Below are 27572 nucleotides of genomic sequence, written 5' to 3'. Positions count from 1 at the left end.
ACTTTAAAATAAAGACTGTTACAATGGATAAGGAGGGACACTACATAATGATCAAGGGATCAATCCAAGAAGAAGATATAACAATTATAAATGTTTATGCACCCAACATAGGAGCACCTCAATACATAAGGCAAATGCTAACAACCATGAAAGGAGAAATCGACAGTAACACAATAATAGTAGGGGACCCACTTACACCAATGGACAGATCATCCAAACAGAAAATAAATAAGGAAACACAAGCTTTAAATGACACAATAGACCAGATAGATTTAACTGGTATTTATAGAACATTCCACCCAAAGTGGCAGAATACACTTTCTTCTCAAGTGCACATGGAACATTCTCCAGTATAGATCACATCTTGTGTCACAAATCAAGCCTCGGAAAATTTAAGAAAATTGAAGTTGTATCAAGCATCTTTTCTGACCACAACGCTATGAGATTGGAAATCAATTACAGGAAAAAAACTGTAAAAAACACAAATACATGGAGGCCAAACAGTGCCCTACTACATAACCAAGAGATCACTGAAGGAATCAAAGAAGAAATAAAAAAATACATAGAAACAAATAACAATGAAAACACAATGACCCAAAATCTATGGGATGCAGCAAAAGCAGTTCTAACAGGGAAGTTTATAGCAATTCAATCTCACCTCAAGAAACAAGAAAAATCTCAAATAAACTATCTAACCCTACACTTAAAACAACTAGAGAAAGAAGAACAAAGAAAACCCAAAGTCAGTAGAAGGAAAGAAATCATAAAGATCAGAGAATAAATAAATGAAATGGAAACGAAGAAAACAATAGCAAAGATCAATACAACTAAAAGCTGCTTCTTTGAGAAGATAAACAAAATTGATAAACCCTTAGCCAGAATCTTCAAGAAAAAAAAGGGAGAGGATGCAAATCAATAAAATTAGAAATGAAAAAGAAGAAATCACAACTGACACTGCAGAAATACAAAGGATTATAAGAGACTACTACAAACAACTATATGCCAATAAAATGGACAACCATGAAGAAATGGACAAATTCTCGGAAAGGTACAGTTTTCCAAGACTGAACCAGGAAGAATTAGAAAATATAAACAGGGCTTCCCTGGTGGCGCAGTAGTTAAGAGTCCTCCTGCTAATGCAGGGGACACAGGTTTGAGCCCTGGTCCGGGAAGATCCCACATGCCGCGGAGTGGCTAGGCCTGTGCGCCACAACTACTGAGCCTGCATGACACAACTACTGAGGCCCACGTGCCTGGAGCCTGTGCTCCACAACAGGGGAGGCCACTGTAATGGGGGCCCCACCCACCGCAGGGAGGAATGGCCCCCGCTCGCCGCAACTGGGGAGGGCCCGCATGCAACAACAAAGAGCCAACGCAGCCAAAAAAATAAATAAAATAAATTTAAAAAAAAAAGAAAAGCATTAAAAAAAATATATATATATATCTTAAAAATGTGTATATGTAAACAGACCTATCACAAGTAATGAAATTGAAACTGTGATTAAACATCTTCCAACAAACAAAATTCCAGGACCAGATGGCTTCACAGGTGAATTCTATCAAACATTTAGAGAAGAGCTAACACTGATCCTTCTCAAACTCTTCCAAAAAATTGCAGAGGGAGAAACACTCCCAAAGTCATTCTATAAAGCCACCATCACCCTGATACCAAAACCAGAAAAAGACATCACAAAAAAAGAAAATTATAGACCAATATAACTGATGAACACAGATGCAAAAATCCTGAACAAAATACTAGCAAACAGAATCCAAGAACATATTAAAAGGATCATATACCATGATCAAGTGGGATTTATCCCAGGGATGCAAGGATTCTTCAATATACACAAATCAATCAATGTGATACATCACATGCTATGGCAACTTTTTTTAAAATACATTTATTTATTTATTTATTTTTGACTGCATTGGGTCTTCGTTGCTGCACGCAGGCTTTCTCTAGTTGCAGCAAGCAGGGGCTACCCTTTCGTTGTGGTGCGCAGGCTTCCCATTGTGGTGGCTTCTCTTTGTTATGGAGCACGGGCTGTAGGCACACAGGCTCAGTAGTTGTGGCGCACGGGCTTAGTTGCTCCACGACACGTGGGATCTTCCCGTCCCAGGGCTTGAACCCATGTCCCCTGCATTGGCAGGTGGATTCTTAACCACTGCACGCTATGGCAAGTTTAATGGAAGAAACTATTAGGTTATTCATGTCCTGAGATTGTATCTTTTCACATAAAAGGATTCAGTAAATGTTTTTAAATAAATGATGTCAAAGTAGACACATGCTAAAGAGACAATCTGTTTTCAAGCGCTTTGTAATAATTATTTTAATGATCAACAATAATTATACTAATTCAAAGTATTTTTACCTAGTCATTAGCAATTGGCCAGTACCTTCTGGGGACAAATTATTAGTCAACCTGAAAAAATAACCAAACTGCATTTCTTTAAAAATATTCCATTACTCATATTTTTATGAGTAATTCAGATTGATATTCCTCACAACTGCTCTAGATTAGTAGACAGGTTCTGAAGAGGTAGCAGGAATTTTAAATTTTATAAGTTCATGTCTATGACATGAAAAATGTATGGGATGATGTCATTAATATATCTTAAACTGAACTTAAACTAATTTTACTATCTTTGGTTCCCTTTCCACAAAGTACATTTTAAAGAACAAGAATTGCTCACTATAAAAACATGGTAATAATATATGAATATCATCAAAAGTGTAGAGAAACATTGTAGTTAAAAAGTATTTAGTTGGACTTCCCTGGTGGCACAGTGGTTAAGAATCTGCCTGCCAACACAGAGCACACGGGTTCAATCCCTGGTCTGGTAAGATCCCACACGCCGTGGAGCAACCAAGCCCGTGTGCCACAACTACTGAGCCCACGTGCCACAACTACTGAAGCTCGTGCACCTACAGCCCATGCCCCGCAACAAGAGAAGCCACTGCAATGAGAAGCCCACACACCAAAACGAAGAGTAGCCCCCACTAGCCACAACTAGAGAAAGCCCGTGCACCACAGCGGAGACCCAATGCAGACAAAATAAATAAATTAATTAAATTAAATTAAAATAAAAAGTATTTAGTTGATTATTCTTTAATTTTTATTTCGCCCACAATTTTTCAAGCACTGTAAATGGAACAAAAACATAGGTTCTTAACCTTTGTCAGTCTCATTAAGCCTATGGACACCTTCTCAGAATAATGTTTTTAAATCCATAAAATAAAACGCATAGAATTACAAAGGATGCTGATTATATTGAAATACAGTTATTAAAATTTTTAAATATAACTTTGTGTTATAGTAATAAACATGTTTCTTTTTTTTTCAAGAATGCTTTCACCTTTATTTTTCTTGATATACTCAAGATATAGACATTTCATCCACAAACAGGGTTAAGTGACGTGTGTATGTTTTACATAAACTGGAGGCACAACCATGGCTAAAATAACACTTGGCTTAGCAACTTACATCACTGAGAAGGATACTGGGAAGTTCATCATAAACATGCTTCTTTAAAAATGCATTAAATAACAAGAGTTAATAACTATCTTAAATTTGAAATAGTGACAAGTATAAATGATATTTGAAGATACCTGAAAAAACTGTAATGTGATACAAAAATATCTGAGTTTTCTTTGGGTGATAGAATTACAAGTATTGCTAATATTACTGTGGTTTATGAACTATGTTCAGAATTGAAGGAAATGCTTTCAGTTAGAGGTTAATGAAAATAAAGATGTTATTGTTTTCCCCATAAAAATCCACAGATTTTCTGAATTATATCCATGGATCCTTTAGGAATCCGTGGATCCCAGGTGAAGAAACTCTGAACTAGTAAGTAGAATAATGAAATATTTAACAAAAATCTTTATTGTATGTCTAACATAAGGAGAAATTTTTAGCCATAAGTAATTTCAAACTTACAGAAATAAGAAGCCTTTTTTAAAAAATAAAATAGTTTATACAAAAAATAAAATAAAATAAAAATGTTAAATCAAAAAAGAAATTTTAAAAAAGTCTTACTCTGGAAACTATATAGGATGATTTGAAGAAAATAAAAAGAAGAATACTAGCTTGAAGGTATTACAGCAAGTATACGCGTGGTGCTAAAACCCTGGACAAATTTTGTAACTGTGAAAAAAAGGAAAAAATTTACAAACAAATCAAAAACAAAGAGCAAATCTGGGAGACACCATAGAAGTTGACAAAACTTTTAACTGGATAAAAAAAAGGTAAAGAAACAAGAGGACTTAAACATTCCGGAACTAGGAGTCCACTGGACAATGCCATTAAAAACATATAAGACTCTTTGGGGCTATTCGGACCCCGAATAGCCAAAGCAGTCTTGAGGGAAGAAAATGGAGCTGGAGGAATCAGACTCCCTGACTTCACCCTATACTACAAAGCTACAGTAACTAAGACAATATGGTACTGGCACAAAAACAGAAATATAGATCAATGGAACAGGATAGAAAGCCCAGAGATAAACCCATGCACCTATGGTCAACTAATCTATGACAAAGGAGGCAAGGATATACAATGGAGAAAAGACAGTCTCTTCAATAAGTGGTGCTGGGAAAACTGGACAACTACATGTAAAAGAATGAAATTAGGACACTCCCTAACACCAAAAACAAAAATAAACTCAAAATGGATTAAGACGTAGATGTAAGACTGGACACTATAAAACTCTTAGAGGAAAACATAGGAAGAACACTCTTTGACATAAATCACAGCAAGATCTTTTTTGATCCACCTCTTAGAATAATGGAAATAAAAACAAAAATAAACAAATGGGACCTAATGAAACTTCAAAGCTTTTGCAAAGCAAAGGAAACTACAAACAAGATGAAAAGACAACCCTCAGAATGGGAGAAAATATTTGCAAATGAATCAACAAAGGATTAATCTCCAAAATATATAAACAGTGCATGCAGCTCAATATTAAAAAAACAGACAACCCAATCCAAAAGTGGGCAGAAGAGCTAAATAGACATTTCTCCAAAGAAGACATACAGATGTCCAATAAGCACATGAAAAACTGCTCAACATCACTAATTATTAGAGAAATGCAAATCAAAACTACAATGAGGTATCACCTCACACCAGTTAGAATGGGCATCATCAGAAAATCTACAAACAACAAATGCTGGAGAGGGTGTGGAGAAAAGGTAATCCTCCTACACTGTTGGTAGGAATGTAAAGTGATACAGCCACTATGGAGAACAGTATGGAGGTTCCTTAAAAAACTAAAAATAGAACTACCATATGACCCAGCAATCCCACTACTGGGCATATACCCAGAGAAAACCATAATTCAAAAAGACACATGCACCCCAATGTTCATTGCAGCACTATTTACAATAGCCAGGTCATGGAAGCAACCTAAATGCCCATCAACAGGTGAATGGATAAAGAAGATGTGGTACATATATACAATAGAATATTACTCAGCCATAAAAAGGAATGAAATTGGGTCATTTGTAGAGACTGTCATGCAGAGTGAAGTAAATCAGAAAGAGAAAAACAAATATCATATATTAACACATATATGTGGAACCTAGAAAAATGGTACAGATGAACCGGTTTGCAGGGCAGAAATTGAGACACAGATGTAGAGAACAAACGTATGGACACCAAGGGGGGAAAGCCGTGGGGGGTGGGGGTGGTGGTGGGGGTGGTGGTGTGATGAATTGGGAGATTGGGATTGACATGTATACACTGATGTGTATAAAATTGATGACTAATAAGGACCTGCTGTACAAAAAAATAAATAAAATTAAATTTAAAAAAATTTTTTTAAACCCTGCTGTATAAAAAAATAAATTAAATTAAATTAAAAAAAAAAACCAACATATAAGAGACTCCCTCTTGCGAGAACACCAGAATCACAACTAACTGGTGAACAGTCATCCACAGGAAGACACTGGAACTCACCAAAAAAGATACCCCACATCCAAAGACAAAGGAGAAGCCGCAATGAAACGGTAGGAGGTACGCAATCACAATAAAATCAAATCCCATAACCACTGGGTGGGTGACTCACAAACTGGAGAACAATTATACCACATAAGTCCACCCACTGGAGTGAAGGTTCTGAGCCCCACGTCAGACTTCCCAACCTGCGGATCCGGCAACGGGAGGAGGAATTCCTAGAGAATCAGACTTCGAAGCCTAGTGGGATTTGACTGCAGGACTTCGACAGGACTGGGGGAAACAGAGACTCCACTCTTGGAGGGCACACACAAAGTAGTGCGTGCATTGGGATCCAAGGGAAGGAGCAGTGACCCCATAGGAGACTGAACCAGACCTACCTCTTAGTGTTGGGGGGTCTCCTGCAGAGGCAGAGGGCGGCTGTGGCTCACCGTGGGGACAAGGACACTGGCAGCAGAAGTCCTGGGAAGTACTCTTTGGAGTCCTTCCTATTGGACTCTGCTCCCTCTCAGGGCATGAGAACTCCCCATTCTGATCTCCCAACTCTATTTAATTGAGGTTTCTGTTTAATTATTTACAAAACTTTAAGTGTAAGGGAAATATGAAGCAAAATAAATAGACCAGGGGATTTTCACTATTTTTGACCCTGAAAACAGGGTTCTGGTCTTCATTCCTCTCCTAATTGACTCTGGGAAAATCTTTTCATATCTGGGGTGGCTGTTTTCTAACTGGTAATGCAGACATACCAAAGTTTATGAGTAATTAATATATGTCTACACTACTAACACAACTTATTTGCATATATAACAATCTGCAAACTAAGAAGTTTGTATTACTAGACAATCTCCAACTACCTACCAGCTCTGAGTTTATTATTTTGCTTCTAAATGAGACATTAATTACAGTAAAGCTAACACTGTCCCCACAGACATAGCACAGTGGAAACATCTAGGTAGGAGACTGCTAGGGCAGCTGGTTTCCTGAAGACACAGGAACTGTGAAGCGTGAATGCAGTATGTGGTAGATCCAATAACAAAATCAAAAGTTAGAAAATAATCAGAAATTAATTTGACTAATTAAATGGCCGTTGAGAACACTTTGGTCACTGTAAGACGGCTATGTATATCGGGAATGCTTAGCACATGCAATTAACCTTCCCCCGCTGATATGCGGCTTTTCTGGCTGAGACGAGTCCTTCAGGCTCTCGGGGTTCCCAGCGCACCTTGCGCTGCTCTTGGCGGGAAAGGTGACCCCGACCAAAGGTCAAAAGGCTACTGTCTCGTCTCCGCTGGCTACCGTTGAAGGAAGGCGCAAGCGCATTGGGCAAAGCGCGTGCCACGTCGTGCCTCTCTCCTGGTCGCTGCCGCCGGACCCTCAGACGTTACGTAATACATGTTTGTTTTCTTTATTTCCTTTCTTTCCCTTTTCTTTTATTCTTTTGCTTTTTAATGTCTTTTCCTGTTACCTCCCACCTACTTTTAAGTTTCTTAACGTCTTAACGGCGAAACATTCGGGGGAGGGGGAAAATGTGTACCTACTTATTTTTCACAGAGGTTCTTGAGAATAGGTGAGTTCTGGCCTCTGGTCCAGAATTATCAGGATAAATTTAAATGTTTACAGTAAATAGACTCTTCTGTGAAGTCTTCTAGATGAATTGTCTGGTTAAGAAAGATAAAATTGGAACCAAAAATATCGAAACTTATTTCAAAATATCAAAGAATTGAGAAATCAAAATCAGTCCAAAATATCTAGAATATTTTCTGTTGTTCTTTTATTGTTGTTCCACAGAATAAGACAATGTGTTATATCCAGAGCCATGCTCAAGTTCCGGGGAGGAAAGTTAACCTGATTTGGTCATTTTGAAACTACAAATTTAAAACAAAGATTAAAAGATTATTTTAAAGGATTTGGCAGGGGTAGTTTTTCATTACCTACTTGTGCAATGTTGTCAATGTTTGAATACTGTGAAGAAAAATAGAAGATTTTGCTTTTTTAAAAAGGTCTTTTAAAGAGCTTTCTTAATAACCCTTTTATGTGAGGGTTGCTAGTCAAAGGGTTTAAAATTAGCACTTTACTCAAAAGAGTTCTATAGCAAAATGAATCTGTTTTCAAAGATTCCATTTTAAGTTAAAAAACATCCTGTCATTTGGTCACATAAAATTCTTTCTGACTTTACATATAATAAACCAAATTAGTGACAAAAATAAGATCTGAAGTTAAAGCTTGTATTTGTGTCACAAGGTTGAATTAAAGAAAATACTTTATCAGAGGATGGCCACTGCACAATTGCAGAGAATCTCCATGGTATGATTTCTTGTATTTTTTTATAATCTTGTATTGTACTATATTTTGATTTAGCTAATTTTATTGTTTCTTGAAGTCTCAACTATTTTTATGTTTGAAAGTTAGAGTCAACTCTTTGAGGGTTTAATGATATCAGTAAACTCAATGTTTTAAGAAATGAAGATATTTGCTAAACTAAGTTGAATTAGTGGAGAATTCTATTGGATGCTTGATGCATTGTATTAAATTGCTGGTTCAAATTCAGTTCACATTAGGTATCAATGAATGCTATTAGGTTCCTTTGATGAAATTATCACTCATGCAGTCCGCTCCTAGAAAATGAATTTTTATGCCCCACAGGCAAACATAAAATTGTCTTCCCTTCACAGATCTTGCATTACAGTTACCTGTGTTAAACCCAGTCAGTGACTAAAGAGAAAATCAGTGTTATCTATCCATGTATTATGCAGTTACAGACAGTTAACCTGCAAGGGATTTCTAACACGATTCTTAAGCATTTTTTGCATGTTACCTTTAGGCTGCTACCCTGCAAACACCCTCACATTTTAGAAGCCACTCTGATTTTGGGGGGACTACTAACTGCTATGGTTAAAAATTCTTTGGGAAAGTACCATGCTTATGCAAAAAATTAGATCTACTTTTTTTTTTAATGAATATCATTTTTGTAACATATAATTATGCTACTTTATAATTCTTTATTTTAGTTATTTATTTTTGGCTGTGTTAGGTCTTCGTTTCTGTGCGAGGGCTTTCTCTAGTTGCGGAGAGCGGGGGCCACTCTTCATCGCGGTGCGCGGGCCTCTCACTGTCGCGGCCTCTCTTGTTGCGGAGCACAGGCTCCAGACGCGCAGGCTCAGCAGTTGTGGCTCACGGGCCCAGTTGCTCCGCGGCATGTGGGATCTTCCCAGACCAGGGCTCGAACCCGTGTCCCCTGCATTAGCAGGCAGATTCTCAACCACTGCACCACCAGGGAAGCCCTAGATCTACTTTTAAGTTCAGGAAGACTGTATTTTTAGTAAATCTAAATAAAATGTTTTAATTTCCCTTGAATTTAGAGTGCGTTGGTATTTCCCAGTAAGATGTCAACTGAGCAGCAGTCTTTAATGTTAGTGAAGAGGCTTCTAGCAGTTTCAATATCCTGCATCACGTATTTGAGAGGAATATTCCCAGAATGTGCTTATGGAACAAGATACCTAGATGGTAATATAATGTTTATTTAAAGACTTTCTTTAAAGATGTTATTTTTATTTTGGCTTGCTCTAAAATGATAATTTTTGACTTAGGGATTTTGTTTTTATAATAACAGCTTTATTGAGATATGATTCGCATATTTAACAATTCACTCATTTAAAGTGCACAATTCATTGATTTTGGGTATATTCACCACAGTCAGTTTTAGAACATTTCATCACCTTAAAAGGAAACCCCATACCCATTAAGTCACTCTCCACTTCCCCCACTTCCCAGTCCTAGGCAACCACCGATCTGCTTTCTGTCTTTATGGATTTGCCTATTCTAGCCATTTCAAATAAATGAAATCATACAATATGTGGTCCTTTGTGACTGGCTTCTTTCACTTGGCATAATGTTGTTAAGGTTCATCCATTTTGTAGCATGGATTAGTACTTCATTTTTTTATGGCTGAATAATATTCCATTATATGAATATACCACATTTTATTTATCCACTCATCAATTGATGAACATTGGGTTGTTTCCACTTTTTGGCATTATAAATAATGCCACATTCCTGTACAAGTTTTTGTGTGGACATCTAAGTGATTTTTTTAAAAAGTATATTCAATACCTTTGAAAGCACTTAACATAAAAATTTCCCTTAATCTCTCAAGTATAATATCACCTGACATTATTCTTATAATGATGAAGTAAATAGTAAAAACATCCTATTTATAACCTCCTACAGTGGTAGTGTATGTTCTTGTGTTATTTTAAAGAAGTAAAAGTAATGGAGCCAGTTTATACTATAATAATAACTTATTGCCTAGCACATAATGTATACCTAACATTGTACACCAACTCTGTGGGCAATATGTTAAGCACCATGTTATGTATGATATCTTGTTAGTTCACATTACAGACCTATGAGTTAGATATTATTCCTATTTTTCTGATAAGGAACCTGAGACTGAGAGATCTCGTCCTTTCCTCTATATTACTTGTTGCTTCCTTACAGGGCTCTGATAGCCTGTTAACTTCTTGGCCTTTTACAAGTATTTTACTGGGATAAGAGTCCATAGCAAATATGCTAAGACTCTTGGATAACAATGGCATGAAAGTGTTATATCTAAGTTTCTATAGTTTTTGTTTATTTTTTATTTTTTTAAAAATTTATTTATTTATTTATTTATTTATTTATGGCTGTGTTGGGTCTTCGTTTCTGTGCGAGGGCTTTCTCTAGTTGCAGCAAGCGGAGGCCACTCTTCATCGCGGTGTGCGGGCCTCTTCACTATCGCGGCCTCTCTTGTTGTGGAGCACAGGCTCCAGACGTGCAGGCTCAGTAATTGTGGCTCACGGGCCTAGTCGCTCCGCGGCATGTGGGATCTTCTCAGACCATTAAAATGGAAACATTTTTCTACCCATCAACATGCATCCTAATCATTATGATGCCATTTTATAATAAGGATAAAAAGATTATTTGTTTCCACGTAAACTTTCTTCCTTTAATTATATTAACATCAATCATCTGGAAGTTAATTGCCATTAATAATAAACCTGTAATACACAGCTGAAGAAAATAATCTTCATTTAAATTTCTAGTTGTTTGCTAATCTTAAGTAGCTCTATATTTATATCATTATTTTTGCATTTAGATCTGTATGTCAAAATTCTGAGAGAAGATAAGAATTGTCCAGGATCTACACAGTTAGTGAAGTGGTAAGTGAAATACCTAATGAAAGAAAATTATTTTTTCTTAAATCACATTTTTTTGTGCCTTGGATACCTTTAAGTGTTTAACCCAGTTTTAGTGATTCCCTCTTTAACTCTGGATACCATTTTTGCAGGTCTTTGGATTTTTGCATTAAAATTTTACTTTATTTCATGCTCCATGTGAGCAGGCTTCACTTTCCTATTATTGTTCCTCACAAATAGCTGCCAGATATTTTCTATCTTCCTTTCCTTCCATCCCCTATTGACATTTTATATTTCTGCCACATTGTTTTATTATTTTAAGCTAGTTAATAAGAAGGAAGCTTTAATAATAAAACTGTGTATTATTTAGTAATGAGATAATATGGAGACTTATTAAAAGAACTATTTTCTGGAAGTGCGTTCAGTCTAAAAATGAATCCTTGATTATTTTTTAGGATGTTAGGATGCTATGATGCTTTACAGAAAAAATATGTAAGTCGGTATCTCTTTATCCTTTTTTTCTACAGTTTATATTCTACAAATGTAACAGCCGTTACATGTAGTAAAAGATTAACTTAAACTAACTTGGGCATAAGCCAGTCCAAAGCTGAAAATCTGAATATTTTAAAGACTGATTTTCAACTCATTTAAAGCAAACAGAATTAATACTTTACAGATTTTGCCAAGTTTTGGTTGTTAACACTCATTTGTATTAATAACACATATTAACTTACAAAAACTTAATGAATTAAAAAGTCTTTTAAAATAGTTTATTCATTAGTTTCACATGCCTTCTATAATCATGTTTTTACTAATAATTTAATAAATTATTTCTTCATGAGAGTTCAGAAATAAATTTACATGTAGTCTAGGTTAAATTGTGACAAGCCTTTTTGTATACTTACTTAGCTTATGTTTGTATCAACATATACAAAGAAGTCCAACTCTAAAATAAATTATGAAAAAGATAAAATTTTATACATGGTCACCAACCTCCCTCATTAAGACATTATGTATTTAATATTCATTAAATATTGAGTGCCTGCTCTGTGCTAGGCACGTATTCTAGGTAGGATCTGGGTAAGCTAACAATGGTCAACAAGACAAAGAGTGTCCCTTCTATAATGGGAAAATAGTCAATAAAACAAGGAAATTAGATAACATCCAATAGTGTTAACTGCCATTAACATTTTAAGAAAAAGTATGTGGCAAATGGAGAGATGGGATAACTTTAGATAGGGTAGTCTGAGGAGCTTCTCTGAGGGGGTGATATTTAAGCTGAGACTTGAATTAGAAGAAACCAGCTAGGCACTGATTTTGGGAGAATATTCCTGACAGAGCAGCAAATGCAAAGAGTTGGAGTGGGGTTTGGAGAGTTCAAGGAACAAACAGAAGGCCAGAATGATTAGAGTGTGACGAGCAGCGCAAGAGAGCGGCAGGAGATGAACCTGTGGAGATGGACAGGGCCAGAGCATTCAGAACTGTGTAGGTAAAGAGTTTGGATTTTGGGACTTCCCTGGAGGTCCAGTGGTTAAGACTTTGCTTTCCAATGCAGTGGGTGCGGGTTCAATCCCTGATCAGGGAGCTAAGATCTCACATGCCTCAGGGCCAAAAAACCAAAACATAAAACAGAAGCAATATTGTAACAAATTCAATGAAGAGTTTAAAAATGGTCCACATCAAAAAAATAAAAAGTATTTAAACAAAAAAGAGTTTGGATTTTATTTTAGGTGTAAATAAAGGCCATTTGAAGGTTTTGAGTAGAACTGTAACATCATTTGATTTATATTCTAAATTAAAAGAAAAATCACTCTGAACTACTATTTAGAGAATGTACTGTAGAAGAAGAATAAGATTGGAATTAAGGAGAATGGCACTTAATCCATTACTACAGTACTGATAAAAAATAATGGTGGCTTAGACCAGGATGGCAAAGGAGAAAAATGAGAAGATTCAGGATATATCTGGCAGAACTGACTGGACTTGTTGACGATTGGTTCTGGAGTATAAGGAAAAGATCCAAATCAAGGATGACTCAGATTATGGCAGATTACTTGAGTGAATGATTTCCTGTGATTCTCTTTTCCTATAGTCTCCAAAGCCTCTTCCCTTTACTAAATGAGCAGGGCCCTGAACTCTCTTTTTTCTCTTTTCAAAATCAGTTCTCATACTGGTAATATTTAATGTGTTATTTCACAATATATATTTTCCTTGTAACCGGCAGTAATGCCCCTGTTTGCTTAAGTTAGTGATATGAATTTCAGCCTTCAGTAAGTCAACTAGAAATAGATATTTTGGGGAATAGAGAAAGATATCTGAGGTATTGCTTTACCTGCATCATATGAAGTCTATTTAATGCAAGATTATTTTTATTAGGAATAAATTTGAAATAGGACAAAGAATTCTTATGGTCCATCATGCAAAAATATTTTATAGAATAAAAATAAGATTTTTATAAACTACTATGTATAAAATAAATAAGCTGTAAGGATATATTGTATAGCACAGGGAATATAGCCAATATTTTATAATAACTATAAATGGAGTATAACCTTTAAAAATTGTGAGTCACTATGTTGTATACCTGAAACATAATATTTAAACTATGATAATAAAAATTTAATTAATTTTAAAAAATAATAAGATTTTTGTTCTTTGTTATGTTTCAGCTAAGGATGGTTGTTCTAGCTGTAAGTATTTTTAAATTGTATATTCTTTTTTAAAGACTGTCAAATTCAGCCTTGCTTAATTAAATAACATTAAAACCACCTATTGATCATGTCACTTGATACAAACTACTGATCTATTCAATGGAAAAGTAGCGAATATTTTGAGGGGGTCATTTTGTATTTTGTTTTACTGAATTCATTTACTATTTTAGTCTAAATATCCAATTTAGTTCTCCTTGAATACTTAGCCTCTACAATTTACTAAATTGTAAATTATTTTTAAATAGGTATACACTAATCCAGAAGACCCTCAGGTAAGTATGCTTAAGTTAGTAAAAAAACATAATGCCAAAAAAAAAAAAACCATAATGCCTCTAATATCTATAAGTAACATAAAAATATAATATAATAATATCCAGTGCTTTTAACTGTGCTTTTATCAATGCACTTTCACATATATTTTCAAAATTTGAACCTCATAAAGACTTTTTTGAGGTAAGACAGGGCTTGTATTGTTATCTTTAAACAGATTAATACACTTACTACAAGAGAGATTACGTGACTGAGCCTAGGCCACAAAGACAAACCATTAGAAATAACCTAAATCTCCTGACTTCTGGTTCTTTGCAATATTTTTTAATTATATTTTTTTTTAGAATTATAAAATGTTTGAGTTTGAGAAAAATAAGATACTCATCCTTAATCTTTGAATATTCACCCCAATCCAGTCACATCTACCTGTTCATCTGACAATCAAAGGAAAGAAAGGGTTATAATAAATGAAAGGGAAAACCAGAGGACAAGAAACAAAGGGGAAAGATCTACTGAGTGCTTACTATTCCTAGGCTCTGTTCTTTGGGTTTTCATGTGCATTATCTCCTTTATTCATTATAACCATCATGAGGTAATATATCATTATCATATCCACTTTATAGATGAGGAAACCTAGATACAAGGTTTCCTGTGTAAGGTCATAGTGGCAGAACCAGAATTTGGACCTAAGAAGACCAGTTCATGATCTGAGTGCTTACCCATTACACTATAGCTGTTACAATATAGTGTTTCATTCAGTCATGGAGAAGCAGATTTTTAAAAAAGAAAGAGAAAGCTAACCCCATCCCTAAGTGAGCAATGGAATATAAAGAAAGCAATAAAAGTATTAGAGCTTCAAGAGAGCTAGGAATGTCTTTTCTTTGATACTACAAATTAAGCCTACAATTAATGCTTAATATATGCCCATGGTGACAAAATCATATGGGCAAAGGCTATGAATTATTTGATTGCTCAGAAACTAACTGTTCAGAAAGTGTACAGAAAATGTACATGTGAAGATGTTTTATAGTTGCACATTTTTTCTTTCAGTAAAAGAGCAACATTGCTGATGCACTAATATTTATTGAATGCTTAGTGTGCCAGATACTTTATTAAGGGCTGTATATAAATTATCCCATTTGATAAATATTCATAGGCACCAATGAGTTAGGTACTATTTTCAACCCCTTTTATTAGCTGGGGAAACTGAGACTTAGGAGGCTTAAATGACTTGCTTGTGGTTACCAAGGATTGAAGCCCTGTGCTTAGCCATTCTGTTAGAGGAAGAGATGTGCTGCCTCCCTCACCTGCCTGCTGAGTTCCTTCTCTCTGGTATATAAAACATACATTGCAATGACTGGGGGAATAACTATCTCTCCAACACTGAAGCCCCAAATCCCAGACCCTGGGAATTGACTATTAGGACTGGAAAGTTTCAATGGACGAATAGGGATTAACATGCAGAAAAAATTATTAAATAAATGGTGAGTCATACAAAAGCTATATATAGCTACTTGGCCACAGGTACTGTATATCAGATTCATAACTGCAGTATTTTCTATTTAAGACAATTTCAGAATGTTACCAGTTTAAATTCAAGTACACCAGTAATGGACCAATCATGGACTTCATGAGGTATTGTTCTATAGTTTTCTTTTTGTATTACAGATTACCACTTATTCATATTAATACTATATAGCTAAACTTCAGGAATAATTCTGAAACTTCTCAAACATCCCCAATTAACCATCAAGGATACAAAATATCCTTGGAGTGGCTGCAAGCCAGAATTCTGTGGCTAATTATATACTGTTTTGATTGTGAAACAGAGCCAAAGAGTAGGAAAGCGACTGTATGCTTAAGTGATTAGAAATACAATAAAGGGCTTCCCTGGTGGCGCAGTGGTTAAGAATCCACCTGACAATGCAGGGGACACGGGTTCGATCCCTGGTCCACAAAGATCCCACATGCCGTGGAGCAACTAAGCCCGTGCGCCACAACTACTGAGCCTGTGTTCTAGAGCCCGTGGGCCACAACTGCTGAGCCCGCGTGCCACAACTGCTGAAGCCTGCATGCCTAGAGCCTGTGTTCCACAAGAGAATCCACCGCAATGAGAAGCCCATGCACCACAACGAAGAGTAGCCCCCGCTCGCCGCAACTAGAGAAAGCCCGCACGCAGCAATGAAGACCCAGTGCAGCCAAAAATAAAATAAATAAATTTTTAAAAATTAAAAAAAAAAGAAATACAATAAAAGTCCATCATTTGTTTCCTTTAAACATCTTGTATAAAATGCATATTAATTTAATATATGTAAATTAGTTTATAATAATAATATTAACAGTGATATTAATTTTTATAATAGTGGCATTAAAACACATTATATCACAATTTTTAACTTAACAACTTAATGCTTTAATGGGAATAAGAATCTCAAGTAGTAAAATGTGAAGTTATGTTATTAGAAGCCATGGGTGCTATAAAAGAAATTAATGTGATTCTCTTCCAGTAAAAACCAAATCAGTGAATCTAGTATGTCATCTGCTGACACCAAGAAAGCAAGTATTCTTCTCATTCGCAAGATTTATGTTCTAATGCAAAATCTGGGACCTTTACCTAATGATGTTTGTTTGACCATGAAACTTTTTTACTACGATGAAGGTACTATTTCCAGTTCATCCTGTTTCAGTTGGTATCTGTATATTTTCTTGTCATTGAAACAGTTTCCATCCCAAATGTTTGTAAGCACCTAAATTGTTATATATATTTTCGAAATTATAAAATTTACATTTAATATCAGTATTTGAAAAAATATACACAACTTCTCCAGTGGTCTGAACATGTCCACGTGAAGTTCAACCTCATTCATAACTAAGGAAGTGAAGCAATGAGATACCATTTTTCAGTTATCGGATCAGTAAAACTTGTAAAATCATTGTTGGCAAGGGTGTGGGGGTAAGCAGGTACTTTTGTATACTCTTGAGGGAATGTATATAGGTGCCATGTAACATTTTAAGAGAACAGTTTGGCAGTATCAAAATTTGGCACATTCTCTTTAATACAGAAATTCTGTAGCTAGAAGAGTATCTTGGGAATATACTTAGACAAACTTGCAAGGTTATATGTTTATGAGGATATTCATAATGTATTGGTTAAACTAGGAACAAACTGGAAACAACCTTGAGTTGTTTATTGGAGGACTGAGTAAATAAATTATGGTGCATCTATATAGTAGTGCTGTGCAAGCTATTTAAAAGAATGTGCTGATAAATTGTTATCCAAAAAATATTAAAAACAGATTAAAAAGTGATGTTAAAGGGCTTCCCTGGTGGCGCAGTGGTTAAGAATCTGCCTGCCAATGCAGGGGACACAGGTTTGAGCCCTGGCCCGGGCAGATCCCACATGCCGCGGAGCAACTAAGCCCGTGCGCCACAACTACTGAAGCCCGCGCGCCGTGCTCCGCAATAAGAGAAGCCACTGCAATGAGAAGCCCGCGCACCGCAACGAAGACCCAACGCAGCCAAAAATAAAAATAAATAAATTTTTTTAAAAAAGTGATGTTAAAAACAGCTAGGTACAGAAGAGTATGACCTCGTTTGTGTTTTTTAAGGAGATATACATGTATTAATTATATAATGTAAATATTTATTATATATTTATTATATAAATATATAACATATTATATACTTTACATGCATCGTATCTTCTAGAAGAACATAAAGCATCAACAATAATAACTAACATTTATTGAATACTTACTCTGTGCCAGTTCTGTTCTGAGCATTTTACAGACTTTAATACCACAGTGACCCTATGAGGTAGGTACTAGTATTTACCCCACTTGACAGATGAGAAAACCAAATCAAGGATGACAAGTAGTTTCCTCAAGGTCACATAGTCAGTCAAGTGTAGGGAAAAAAGTTTACCTTTAAGGAATAAAATAGGAACTTGGAGATAGTAGGAGAGTGATTTTTACTTTTTATTATATGTCCTTCTATACTATTTGAAATTTCTTTAATCTGCATATATTTTATAATAATAAAAACTAATGTATTTTCTTCAATTTCATGAACAGCACAGTTTATACTTACTTTTCTGCAGTTACACCCCCAGATTACCAACCTCCTGGTTTTAAGGATGGTGATTGTGAAGGAGTGATATTTGAAGGGGAGCCTATGTACTTAAATGTGGGAGAAGTCCCAACACCTTTTCACACCTTCAAAGTAAAAGTGACCACTGAGAAAGAACGAATGGAAAATATTGATTCAGCTATATTATCACTAAAACAATTAAAAACACCACTTCAAAAAATTCTCATGGACAAAGATGATTTTGAAGATGAACAGGAGCATTACGTAAGTGTAAGTATATTCAAAGAGTTATGAAGAACAATAGTAATGAATGTTTGATTCAATTCTGAGGACTTTAATAGCTATAAATATTTATTACAATCATAAACTCAAGTTTGGAAGGGACCTTAAAGAAGGTTAAGGTTTGTGGTTTTAAAGCTTTTTACCTGGATGCAAACAACATTATTCTCAGAAATTTAAAACACAACTATTGTAAATGAAGTAAGGAATGGTCCTGGAGGCCCAGCCACTCACCACCTCACCTACCCTCATGGTGGACTCTGAGGAAACCCCTTGGTCTGGAGCGTAATTTGAAAACCACGGAATTCCCTGGTGGTCCAGTGTTTAGGACTCAGTGCTTTCACTGCCAGGGCCTGGTTTCAGTCCCTGGTTGGGGAACTAAGATCCCGTGGCGTGGCCAGAAAAAAAAAGAAAAGAAGACCACTGAACTACTCCAATCCCCCAACTAATGCTGGAATCTTTTCTACCATACAACACCCCTGTTAAGTGCTCATGCTTGAATTTCTTCAGGGCCTGGAAGGTCAGTGTCCTGAAGCAGCCTGGAAGTTCCTGGAAGGCAGGAAAAGTGTCTTATTCATCTTTTTAATCCTCCTGTCCCTAACGCTTAGATTTTTTTTTTTTTTACAGTTTTAAAATTCTTTCGTAGTTACATGTTTCATTAATCGTGTCTGAGAAAAGTCATTGATTTTCATTTTGTACAGCATTATTTTGTAAGGACAAGATACAGTGACAACTTCCAAGCTTTTTGCATATCAGAGCTGAAACTGAAATTATCTCCATAATTGAATTTTCACTTCTTATTTGTAATAAGTTTATCCTTAGGAGGATACTTTCATAGTGTTTGATCACAGATGAGTTTGGGCATTGCTATCACTCAATAACGTTAAGCATCTGTCCTAACGCTTAGATTTACGGAATGCATTCTCCGTATTGGTTGAATGAATGGATGAATTGAAGTATAAAAAAAGCTTTTTTTGTTATAGCCTCACTCCCAGAAAATCTTTCATCATTAATACAATTGTTCTTTAATCTCATCTTTGTTGTTTTCTCTTGTCTCATTTTATTCTAAATTATGACCACAGTTCTTATGTATAGAGACTGACTATTCTGATTTAGGCTCTGTGGCCACATCCATTACAAGTAGAAAATTCAGTTTTTAACGAATTCAGTCAAAGAAGAAGGAATCTTCTTCCTAAAACCTAAATCCCAGTCTTGCCTTATAAACAAATATGGCTGGGATTTATGAAGTGTTCTTTAAAATATTTAAAGCTCTTTGACAAATGTCACAAAGGGAATAATAATTATAGACATTAAACCTTTGCTATTTCTACCATACCATAACTGTGCTTATCCTTCCCCAACTCCCTGAAGAAGGTTGGGTCATATTCAGAGTTTATGCTAATATCTATACAGAAATTCCAGAGCTACAGAAGTGGTAGCTTGTTGTGTGACCATGTCTAATTCAGTGCTCTCAAACAATAGTAAGATCTAAGTGTTCTTAGAACCATCATACATTTTTGAGAAAGTTGTATATTTTTATCATCTGCCTTAAAGCAACCCTGCAAAGTAAAAAAAATAGGATTTTATACTTTGGATAAATAAGTTGCCTTATTATAGTAATTATAGGGCCACTTTATTTCTAGCAAGTGTAAGGTCGTTGTAGTGTTATGTTATATTTAACCTTCACATAAAACAAATTTGTTCATAAATATTCTACCCAGTTGTTTTAGTTTCTTTTTGAAATGTGTCCATTTTCTCCTTCATGTAATTATGTAGGGTGATTTTGACATTGAAACTAAAAGGGAAGAGCAGAAAAAAAACCCTGGATCTTCTGAACTTGGAGGTGAGGAGTTAATGAAAATGTAAATTAATTCACTTCCAATTCAATTTTATACCATTTTAACTTTTTTTTTTTTTAACAGAACCAGGTGTAGTTTGTGAAGAAGATGAAACTATGAGGTCTAAAGAAAGTCCAGATCTTTCAATTTCTCATTCTCAGGTATAAATTTGACAGTTCTATCTCACTTCTAATTTGATTTTTTTCAAAAGACAGGTGCTTATATGCTTATTTAGTTATTTCTCAGATTTTCTTATATTCTAGGTCTTTTAGAAGAAAATTAGGTATTAAGAATGCTTATTAATAAAATTCGAGAATTATACGTTGAAAAGTTTTGAGTATATTATTGGTTGATTTGTTTAGTAATGAACGTAAATACTGTTCAGAGAATCTCAGAATTTCAGGCTAAATAAAATCTTAAGCAATTATTAACTCCACCACCCTTTGTATTTACAAATGGACTATATAATACATTTTTGTTGCCTTGGAGCAGAACATGTTTAATTTTGTTTTCTACACACAGTAAAATACTGAAACAACATTTAGATAAAATCAACATGAAAATAATGGGACTGATGGTTGTCTACCTTCCTTTGCGCAGCCCTTCTCCAATGGGGGTGGGCTGAAGTTCTTATCTTCTGGAAGAGTGGTGCCTAGTGATAATTTGGGACTTTCTGAATTCAGTGAATGGTCAATTGTGTACAGTGTCAGTTTCACTATCTTTACCTTTGCACTTTTTATGACAGTAAGAACCAACACAAAATTATTGGTTTTCATTAACTCAACATAGCAAGACCCTAAATTTTATGTGATTGAATTTTTGACCCCCATTATTGTTATGAAAAACTTTTATTATATTATTTTATGTGGTTTTGTGTAATTATTTTCTTTTCTAGGTTGAGCAGTTAGTCAGTAAAACATCTGAACTTGATGTGTCTGAAAGCAAAACAAGAAGTGGAAAAATCTTTCAGAATAAAATGGTAAAAGCATCTCTTTAGATTTGTTTTTCATTCTAACCTTGTAATTTCCCCCCATATTTGAGTTTATTTTGCTTTTAATACTTCATTTATTGGACCAACGTTTGGTAAGCACATACTATGTGTCAGGTACTTTACTAGGTGCTGGAGGTGTAACTTGCTCTTAGATGAAAGTCTAGTAATTGGAGGTCAACAAGCAGTGATACAGGGCCATAATAGCAGTCTGAATAGGCTACATAGAGGCACAAAAGAAAGAATGGTTAATTTTACTGAAGGTACAATAGAGAGCGGAGGGACTTCCCTGGTGGCGCAGTGGCTAAGAATCCGCCTGCCAATGCATGGGACACAGGTTCGAGCCCTGGTCCAGGAAGATCCCACATGCCCCAGAGCAACTAAGCCCGTGCACCACAACTACTGAGCCTACGCTCTAGAGCCCGCGAGCCACAACTACTGAAGCCCGCGTGCCTAGAACCCATGCTCTGCAACAAGAAAAGCCACCCTAATGGAAAGCCCGCGTGCCACAACGAAGAGTAGCCCCCGCTTGCCCCAACTAGAGAAAGCCCACGTGCAGCAATGAAGACCCAACGCAGCCAAAAATAAATAAATTTATTTTTTTAAAAAATAGAAAGGGGAATCCAGGAAAGGCTTTGAAAAGTGATGCTATCATCCAGACTCCCAAGGAAATTTCCTAGAACACCAAACTGTTCCCATGTTCTATCTTGTAAATGGACTATCTTGTTAATAAGACATTAAAAATGACTGTTTTATGTATATCTTACATAAAGTGAATCTCTTATTTTTTAAGAAAAAAACCCCCACTGCTTTATTTTAGTTTTTGGTATGAGTTGTACTGAATAGAAATCTGTATTTTATTTAGACCCTTAAGTTACTCTCAAAGGTTCAGAGGTGAAGAAAAAGCATTCTGTAAAATGTAAGGAAACAAATAGCACACTCTAACAGTGGTATGCTGGAGCATTTGTTTCCAACTCTTTATTCAGTGACATCATGTTGACAGCTTGAAACTGGACATGATGAGAGTATTCATAGCATGGAAATCAGCAAATGCCTCAACTCAGGATTTCTTTCTCCCAGAGAACTGTTTGTTAAACATTTACCAGAACACCACTGATGATAGTGCCATTTTTAGGTATCCTTTTTTTTTTAATTAATTTATTTATTTTTGGCTGTGTTGGATCTTCGTTGCTGTGTGCGGGCTTCTCATTGTCGTGGCTTCTCCTGTTGCGGAGCACGGGCTCTAGGCACGCAGGCTTCAGTAGTTGTGGCACGTGGGCTCAGTACTTGTGGCTTGTGGGCTCTAGAGCGCAGGCTCAGTAGTTGTGGCGCACAGGCTTAGTGGCTCTGCAGTATGTGGGATCTTCCTGGGCCAGGGCTCGAAACCGTGTCCCCTGCATTGACAGGCAGATTCTTAACCACTGCGCCACCAGGGAAGCCCCTAGGTATCCTTTTTTTCCACATTCTCGATGGGAAGTTAGAACTGGTAGAAGGCAGCATTCAAACTAGTGTGCTGAGAAAAGCAAGAGATAAAAGAATTTCAAAAATTACTACCTCTAGCAGCAAAATGTTCTTCCTAGGCAGCTTCTTTAGGATGAGTATCCTTTACTATCCTTTACTCCACCAAAGTACTCCTGTATTTGACAATAATGACTGAATTATGGTTAGAAAAGGGCAGGAAATGAAAATATTTAATAATATATATACTAAGGAAGTTATCATTGAAAAGTGCATTTCAAGCATCAGAAAATAAGTATGTACTTTTAGAGAATAATACTATGACAGCTAATAATTTGTCACCATCTAATATTCATTTTAAAAACTGCATATGTAGCATTATTCACAATAGCCAAAAGGTGGGGAAAAAAACCTAAATGTTTGTAACAGATGAATGGATAAACAAAATGTGGTATTTATACAGTAGACTATTATTATTCAGCCATAAAAAGGAATGAAGTACCAGTATGTGCTACAACTTGGATGAACCTTAAAATCATTATGTTAAGTGAAAGAACCCAGTCACACACACACACACACACACACACACACACACATACACACTCTCTCTCTCTCTCTCTCTCTCTCTCTCTATATATATATATATATATATTATATGGTTCCATTTATATGAAAGTCCAGATAAGGGATTTGTATAGAAACAGAAGGTCTTAATGCTGGTGGGAGGATGGGGGAATAGGGGAGTGATAGCTATAAGGGTACAGGATTTCTTTTTGGAGGATGAAAGTGCTGTAAAATTGACTGTGGTGATGGTTGCACAACTCTGTGAATATACTTAAAATCACTGAATTTTGTACACTTTTAAATGGATGAATTGTATGGTATCTGAATTATATCGCAGTAAAGTTGTTTTTTTAAAAACCGCATATAGCTGCCTGCGGTTGAAAAAGCATGTTGGTTGTTCTTTGAGAAAAAACCAATTAGTAATTATTCTATCTTTGTGCAGGCTAATGGAAATCAACAAGTAAAATCTTCTAAGGAAAATCGGAAGAGAAGTCAGCTTAAATCTGCGAAAACAGTAAGTCTTATAATAATATATAGGCTGAATAAAATAGCAAGTATCAGAATATCATTACTATAGATTAAATTTAATGATAAATATGATTATATTCCTGGATATACCTCAGAGCTCTGGTACCCAAATCTTGTTTAAATATATTTGATTCTAAAAAATGGGGTGATTTTAAAATAAAATATGCTATGTGGTTTATTAATTTTTCCATGTAAACATTTACTATCTTATTCCATGAATGATTTGAAATAGTTGGAGGAATTTATAAAATAAAAATCAATGTCAGGGGACTTCCCTGGTGGCGCAGTGGTTAAGAATCCGCCTGCCAATTCAGGGGACACAGGTTTGATCCCTGGTCCGGGAAGATCCCACATGCCGCAGACCAACTAGGTCCATGTGCCACAACTACTGAGCCTGCACTCTAGAGCCCGCGTGCCACAACTACTGAAGCCCGCACGCCTAGAGCCTGTGCTCCGCAACAAGAGAAGCCACTGCAATGAGAAGCCCACACACCGCAACTAGAGAAAGCCCACGCGCAGCAACAAAGACCCAATGCAGCCAAGAATAAATAAAAATAAAATAAAATTTTAGGGCTTCCCTGGTGGCGCAGTGGTTGAGAATCTGCCTGCCAATGCAGGGGACACGGGTTCGAGCCCTGGTCTGGGAAGATCCCACATGCCGCGGAGCAGCTGGGCCCGTGAGCCACAATTACTGAGCCTGCGCATCTGGAGCCTGTTCTCCGCAACAAGAGAGGCCGCGATAGTGAGAGGCCCGCACACCGCGATGAAGAGTGGCCCCCACTTGCCGCAACTAGAGAAAGCCCTCGCACAGAAACGAAGACCCAACACTGCCAAAAATAAAATAAGTAAATAAATAATAAAAAAAAAAGAAAGAGTGGCCCCCACTTGCCGCAACTAGAGAAAAAGCCCTCGCACAGAAACGAAGACCCAACACAGCCTAAATAAATTAATTAATATTTTAAAAAATGGAGTATCACTAATAATAACTAAGTATTAAAAATGCTAAATAAAATAAAATAAAATAAAATTTTAAAAGATCTATGTCAGGAAAAATATGAATAGAATGAGAAAATGAGAGTACAAGAATATTCAGGCCATTTTATTTATATAGAATTAAAATTGGGCCACAGATTTGATCTGAGCTTTCTAGAGAAAGTAGAAACAAGATAAGTTACCAAATCCACATGTTCTCTAATAATATAGCATCTCCTCCTAGTACCTTAGAAGAAAGAAAATTTTCTTGACCTAAATCTTGTAACAGTTGTCTTATATTTGGAACCTTATTTTACCAAATCAGATAATGTATTTGTCATTTCTGAGATAAATATTTATATTTTTTCAACCAGAATTTTTATTATTAGTAGTAGGTTAAAATTAGATAACTGAAAACTTAAGATTATTTTTAGAAATCAAGTGTTAAAGGGGTAATCTCAAAAATATACTAGTTGGTTAATACTGTTTTCAATTTATATATCTTAAGAAGGGAATGGAATAACCTGATATATTAGGTTCTTTAATTTTTTCCCCAGTATATTAAGCCTTGATTTTTTTCTGCAAAATCATAATCCAATTTGTATCATTAGTGAGTTTTACCAGAAAAATAAAACTTTGATAACTCAGAATCTTGTTAGCAATTTTCCTAATTCACCCTCCCATTCATTCAAGGGTGCATTGAATTTCTAAAATCTATCAGGCACTGCTAAAGCACCATATACAAAAACAAAACATGATTTAAATCTTACATGATGCCAAAGTGGAATGTTTCTCTATTTGCTGCTCATTTTTTAATCTTTCCCCCCTCATTCCCCTCAAAATATTTTACTATTTTGAGAACATAATGTCAAATCTATCTTTCTAACTACTCCAACATCCCTAATGAAAATCTTATACTTTGTAAGGCTATACTTTCAGCAGCCATCAGGATATATAAATATGTCAATAATAAAATTTACCTACTTTTAGAGGACCCAGCTAGCGTATTAGGAAATGGTATGTTAGTTACAATTTTTTAAAAGAAGAAAGGAAAGAAGGAAGCAAGGGAGGGCCCTCAGAGACATGAAAAAGCTCGAAATTTAAAGACATTTAAACTGGAAAGTATCTATTCTTAGTAGTTGTTTTCTTTTGACAGGTCCTTCATCACTTTGATTCTTCTAGTCAAGAGTCAGTGCCAAAAAGAAGAAAGTTTAGTGAACCAAAGAAAAATACATAAAAAAATTTTTTTCTGCATGTTTGCAAAGTTCTTCACAACATTTAAAGGACATTATATTACTGTTTTAAGGTGTGTTTGCCCTACCTCTGAAAACTTACATGTAGTCTTAAGCAGTTAGTACACTAAAATTAATCCTTAGCTGACTATCATATTGTGATCCTTAATCTTATCTGAGACAAACTCAGGAGAACTTTTGAGTAAAAAGTACCAGTGTCATAATTTATTCTGTGAATTATCTACTCAATATTGATCTATCTTCCATTTTGGTGGACACTTCCTTTTAACATATATTAACGTTTAAGGTCCTCTAAAGCCATTTTTTGAAGTAAATAATGTTTATTTTGGTATTAACTTTTGATAGTAATTCACTTTTTACTTATGTTAAAACTATACAATTTAACTGGCTATGTCTGTCATGTTATTAAAACAATGTTCTTCAGTACTTTGATATAGTGTATTAACATGATAATATATAATGTACAATTAAAAAGTGGTGCTTTAACTTTTTTAACATTTTTTACTACAAGACAAAATGATTTTAAAGTCTGGCATTTTTGGCAGCATAAATAAAATATTGTTCAGCATCTAGACTCTTTCATGGCTTCCAATTTTTATTTAAATAGCAGAAAATTTTTAGGCACTAATTTTGAGATCATTTCAGTAGATGTTACTTTGCAGGAGTTGAGCACACTTTCTAGAACTTCTGAGTGGTAGTGAAAGATACTGTGCTTTTAGTGAGAAACCTGGGACCCAGTTCCAGACTTGACTGTTTTCTGTGCTCTAGAAAAGGAAAGCTTAAAACTTGGTCTGTTTGCCTCTTGCATTTTCAGCAGCCATATTCTAAAAACATACATTATCCATGGGCTTGCCAGTAACAAGCACTAATAGAGAATGTTAGAATGAATGCTATGGTAGAAATGTGCCTATCCTGTTTAATGTAAACCAAGTAAATGTCCACAAACTGACCCAGATCGGGTTTTTCTGGAACAGGAAAGTTAGGGATAAGCTAATTGTCGAAAACAACCAATTTTTAAATGTTTATGTATTCTTAGCTCTATTGGATCCCAACCCGTCTCACCTAATTGTCACAGTATACACTGCTACAGTAACACACCTGCTACACTGAGGTTGACCAACAGAAATCTTTGTAGATCGGCAGCTGGTGATAGCTCACTGAACGCTTTGATTGGCCGGTTTAATGGGGGTGGGGAGCGCAGCCCTCTTTCCTTTCTCTACCAAGGTTCCTTCATTGGATTCACCAGCTGTCAGGTTGAGCCCAAACCTGCCTCCTTTTGGTGGTGTTTGTCTGGATCGCAACGCAATAGCCGGGCGGGGGGAGAGCCTCCCCTCGTAAGCTCCGATTGGCTGAACTCAACCTTGGAGGTTTCTGATTGGTCCAATGAAGAAACACCAAGGTAGGTTGCCTAGTGATCCTGAGGAAGCTGATGTGTTATTCCTTCTCTGCATCGAAGGATCAGGAAGTTTGTTCTCTCTGCGTGGCTGAGAAGTTTTT

General features: G+C 35.8%; 1 protein-coding gene across 2 annotated transcripts; it reads left to right on the top strand.

Annotated features, from left to right (window-relative positions):
- Window positions 1-8222: 8222 nt before the first annotated feature.
- On the top strand, window positions 8223-26124 carry HORMAD1 (HORMA domain containing 1). 2 transcript variants are annotated; one of them, XM_059901539.1, is made up of 14 exons: window positions 8223-8255; window positions 9311-9455; window positions 11086-11149; window positions 11581-11617; window positions 13795-13815; window positions 14082-14108; window positions 15674-15741; window positions 16614-16765; window positions 18206-18465; window positions 20251-20317; window positions 20397-20473; window positions 21208-21291; window positions 23765-23836; window positions 25979-26124. In XM_059901539.1, exons 1-14 carry the CDS (start codon window positions 8223-8225, stop codon window positions 26057-26059), a joined length of 1188 nt encoding a protein of 395 aa, XP_059757522.1. In that variant the 3' UTR covers window positions 26060-26124. The 2 variants fall into 2 exon arrangements, with proteins under 2 accessions (XP_059757522.1, XP_059757530.1); XM_059901547.1 differs by lacking the exon at window positions 13795-13815.
- Window positions 26125-27572: the final 1448 nt, after the last annotated feature.

The sequence above is a fragment of the Balaenoptera ricei genome, chromosome 1 (assembly GCF_028023285.1).
Source record: "Balaenoptera ricei isolate mBalRic1 chromosome 1, mBalRic1.hap2, whole genome shotgun sequence".
In the NCBI taxonomy this organism is placed as follows: domain Eukaryota; kingdom Metazoa; phylum Chordata; class Mammalia; order Artiodactyla; family Balaenopteridae; genus Balaenoptera; species Balaenoptera ricei.
The sequence above is the reverse complement of the archived record's forward strand: the minus strand, read 5'-3'. Positions and strand labels throughout refer to the sequence as shown.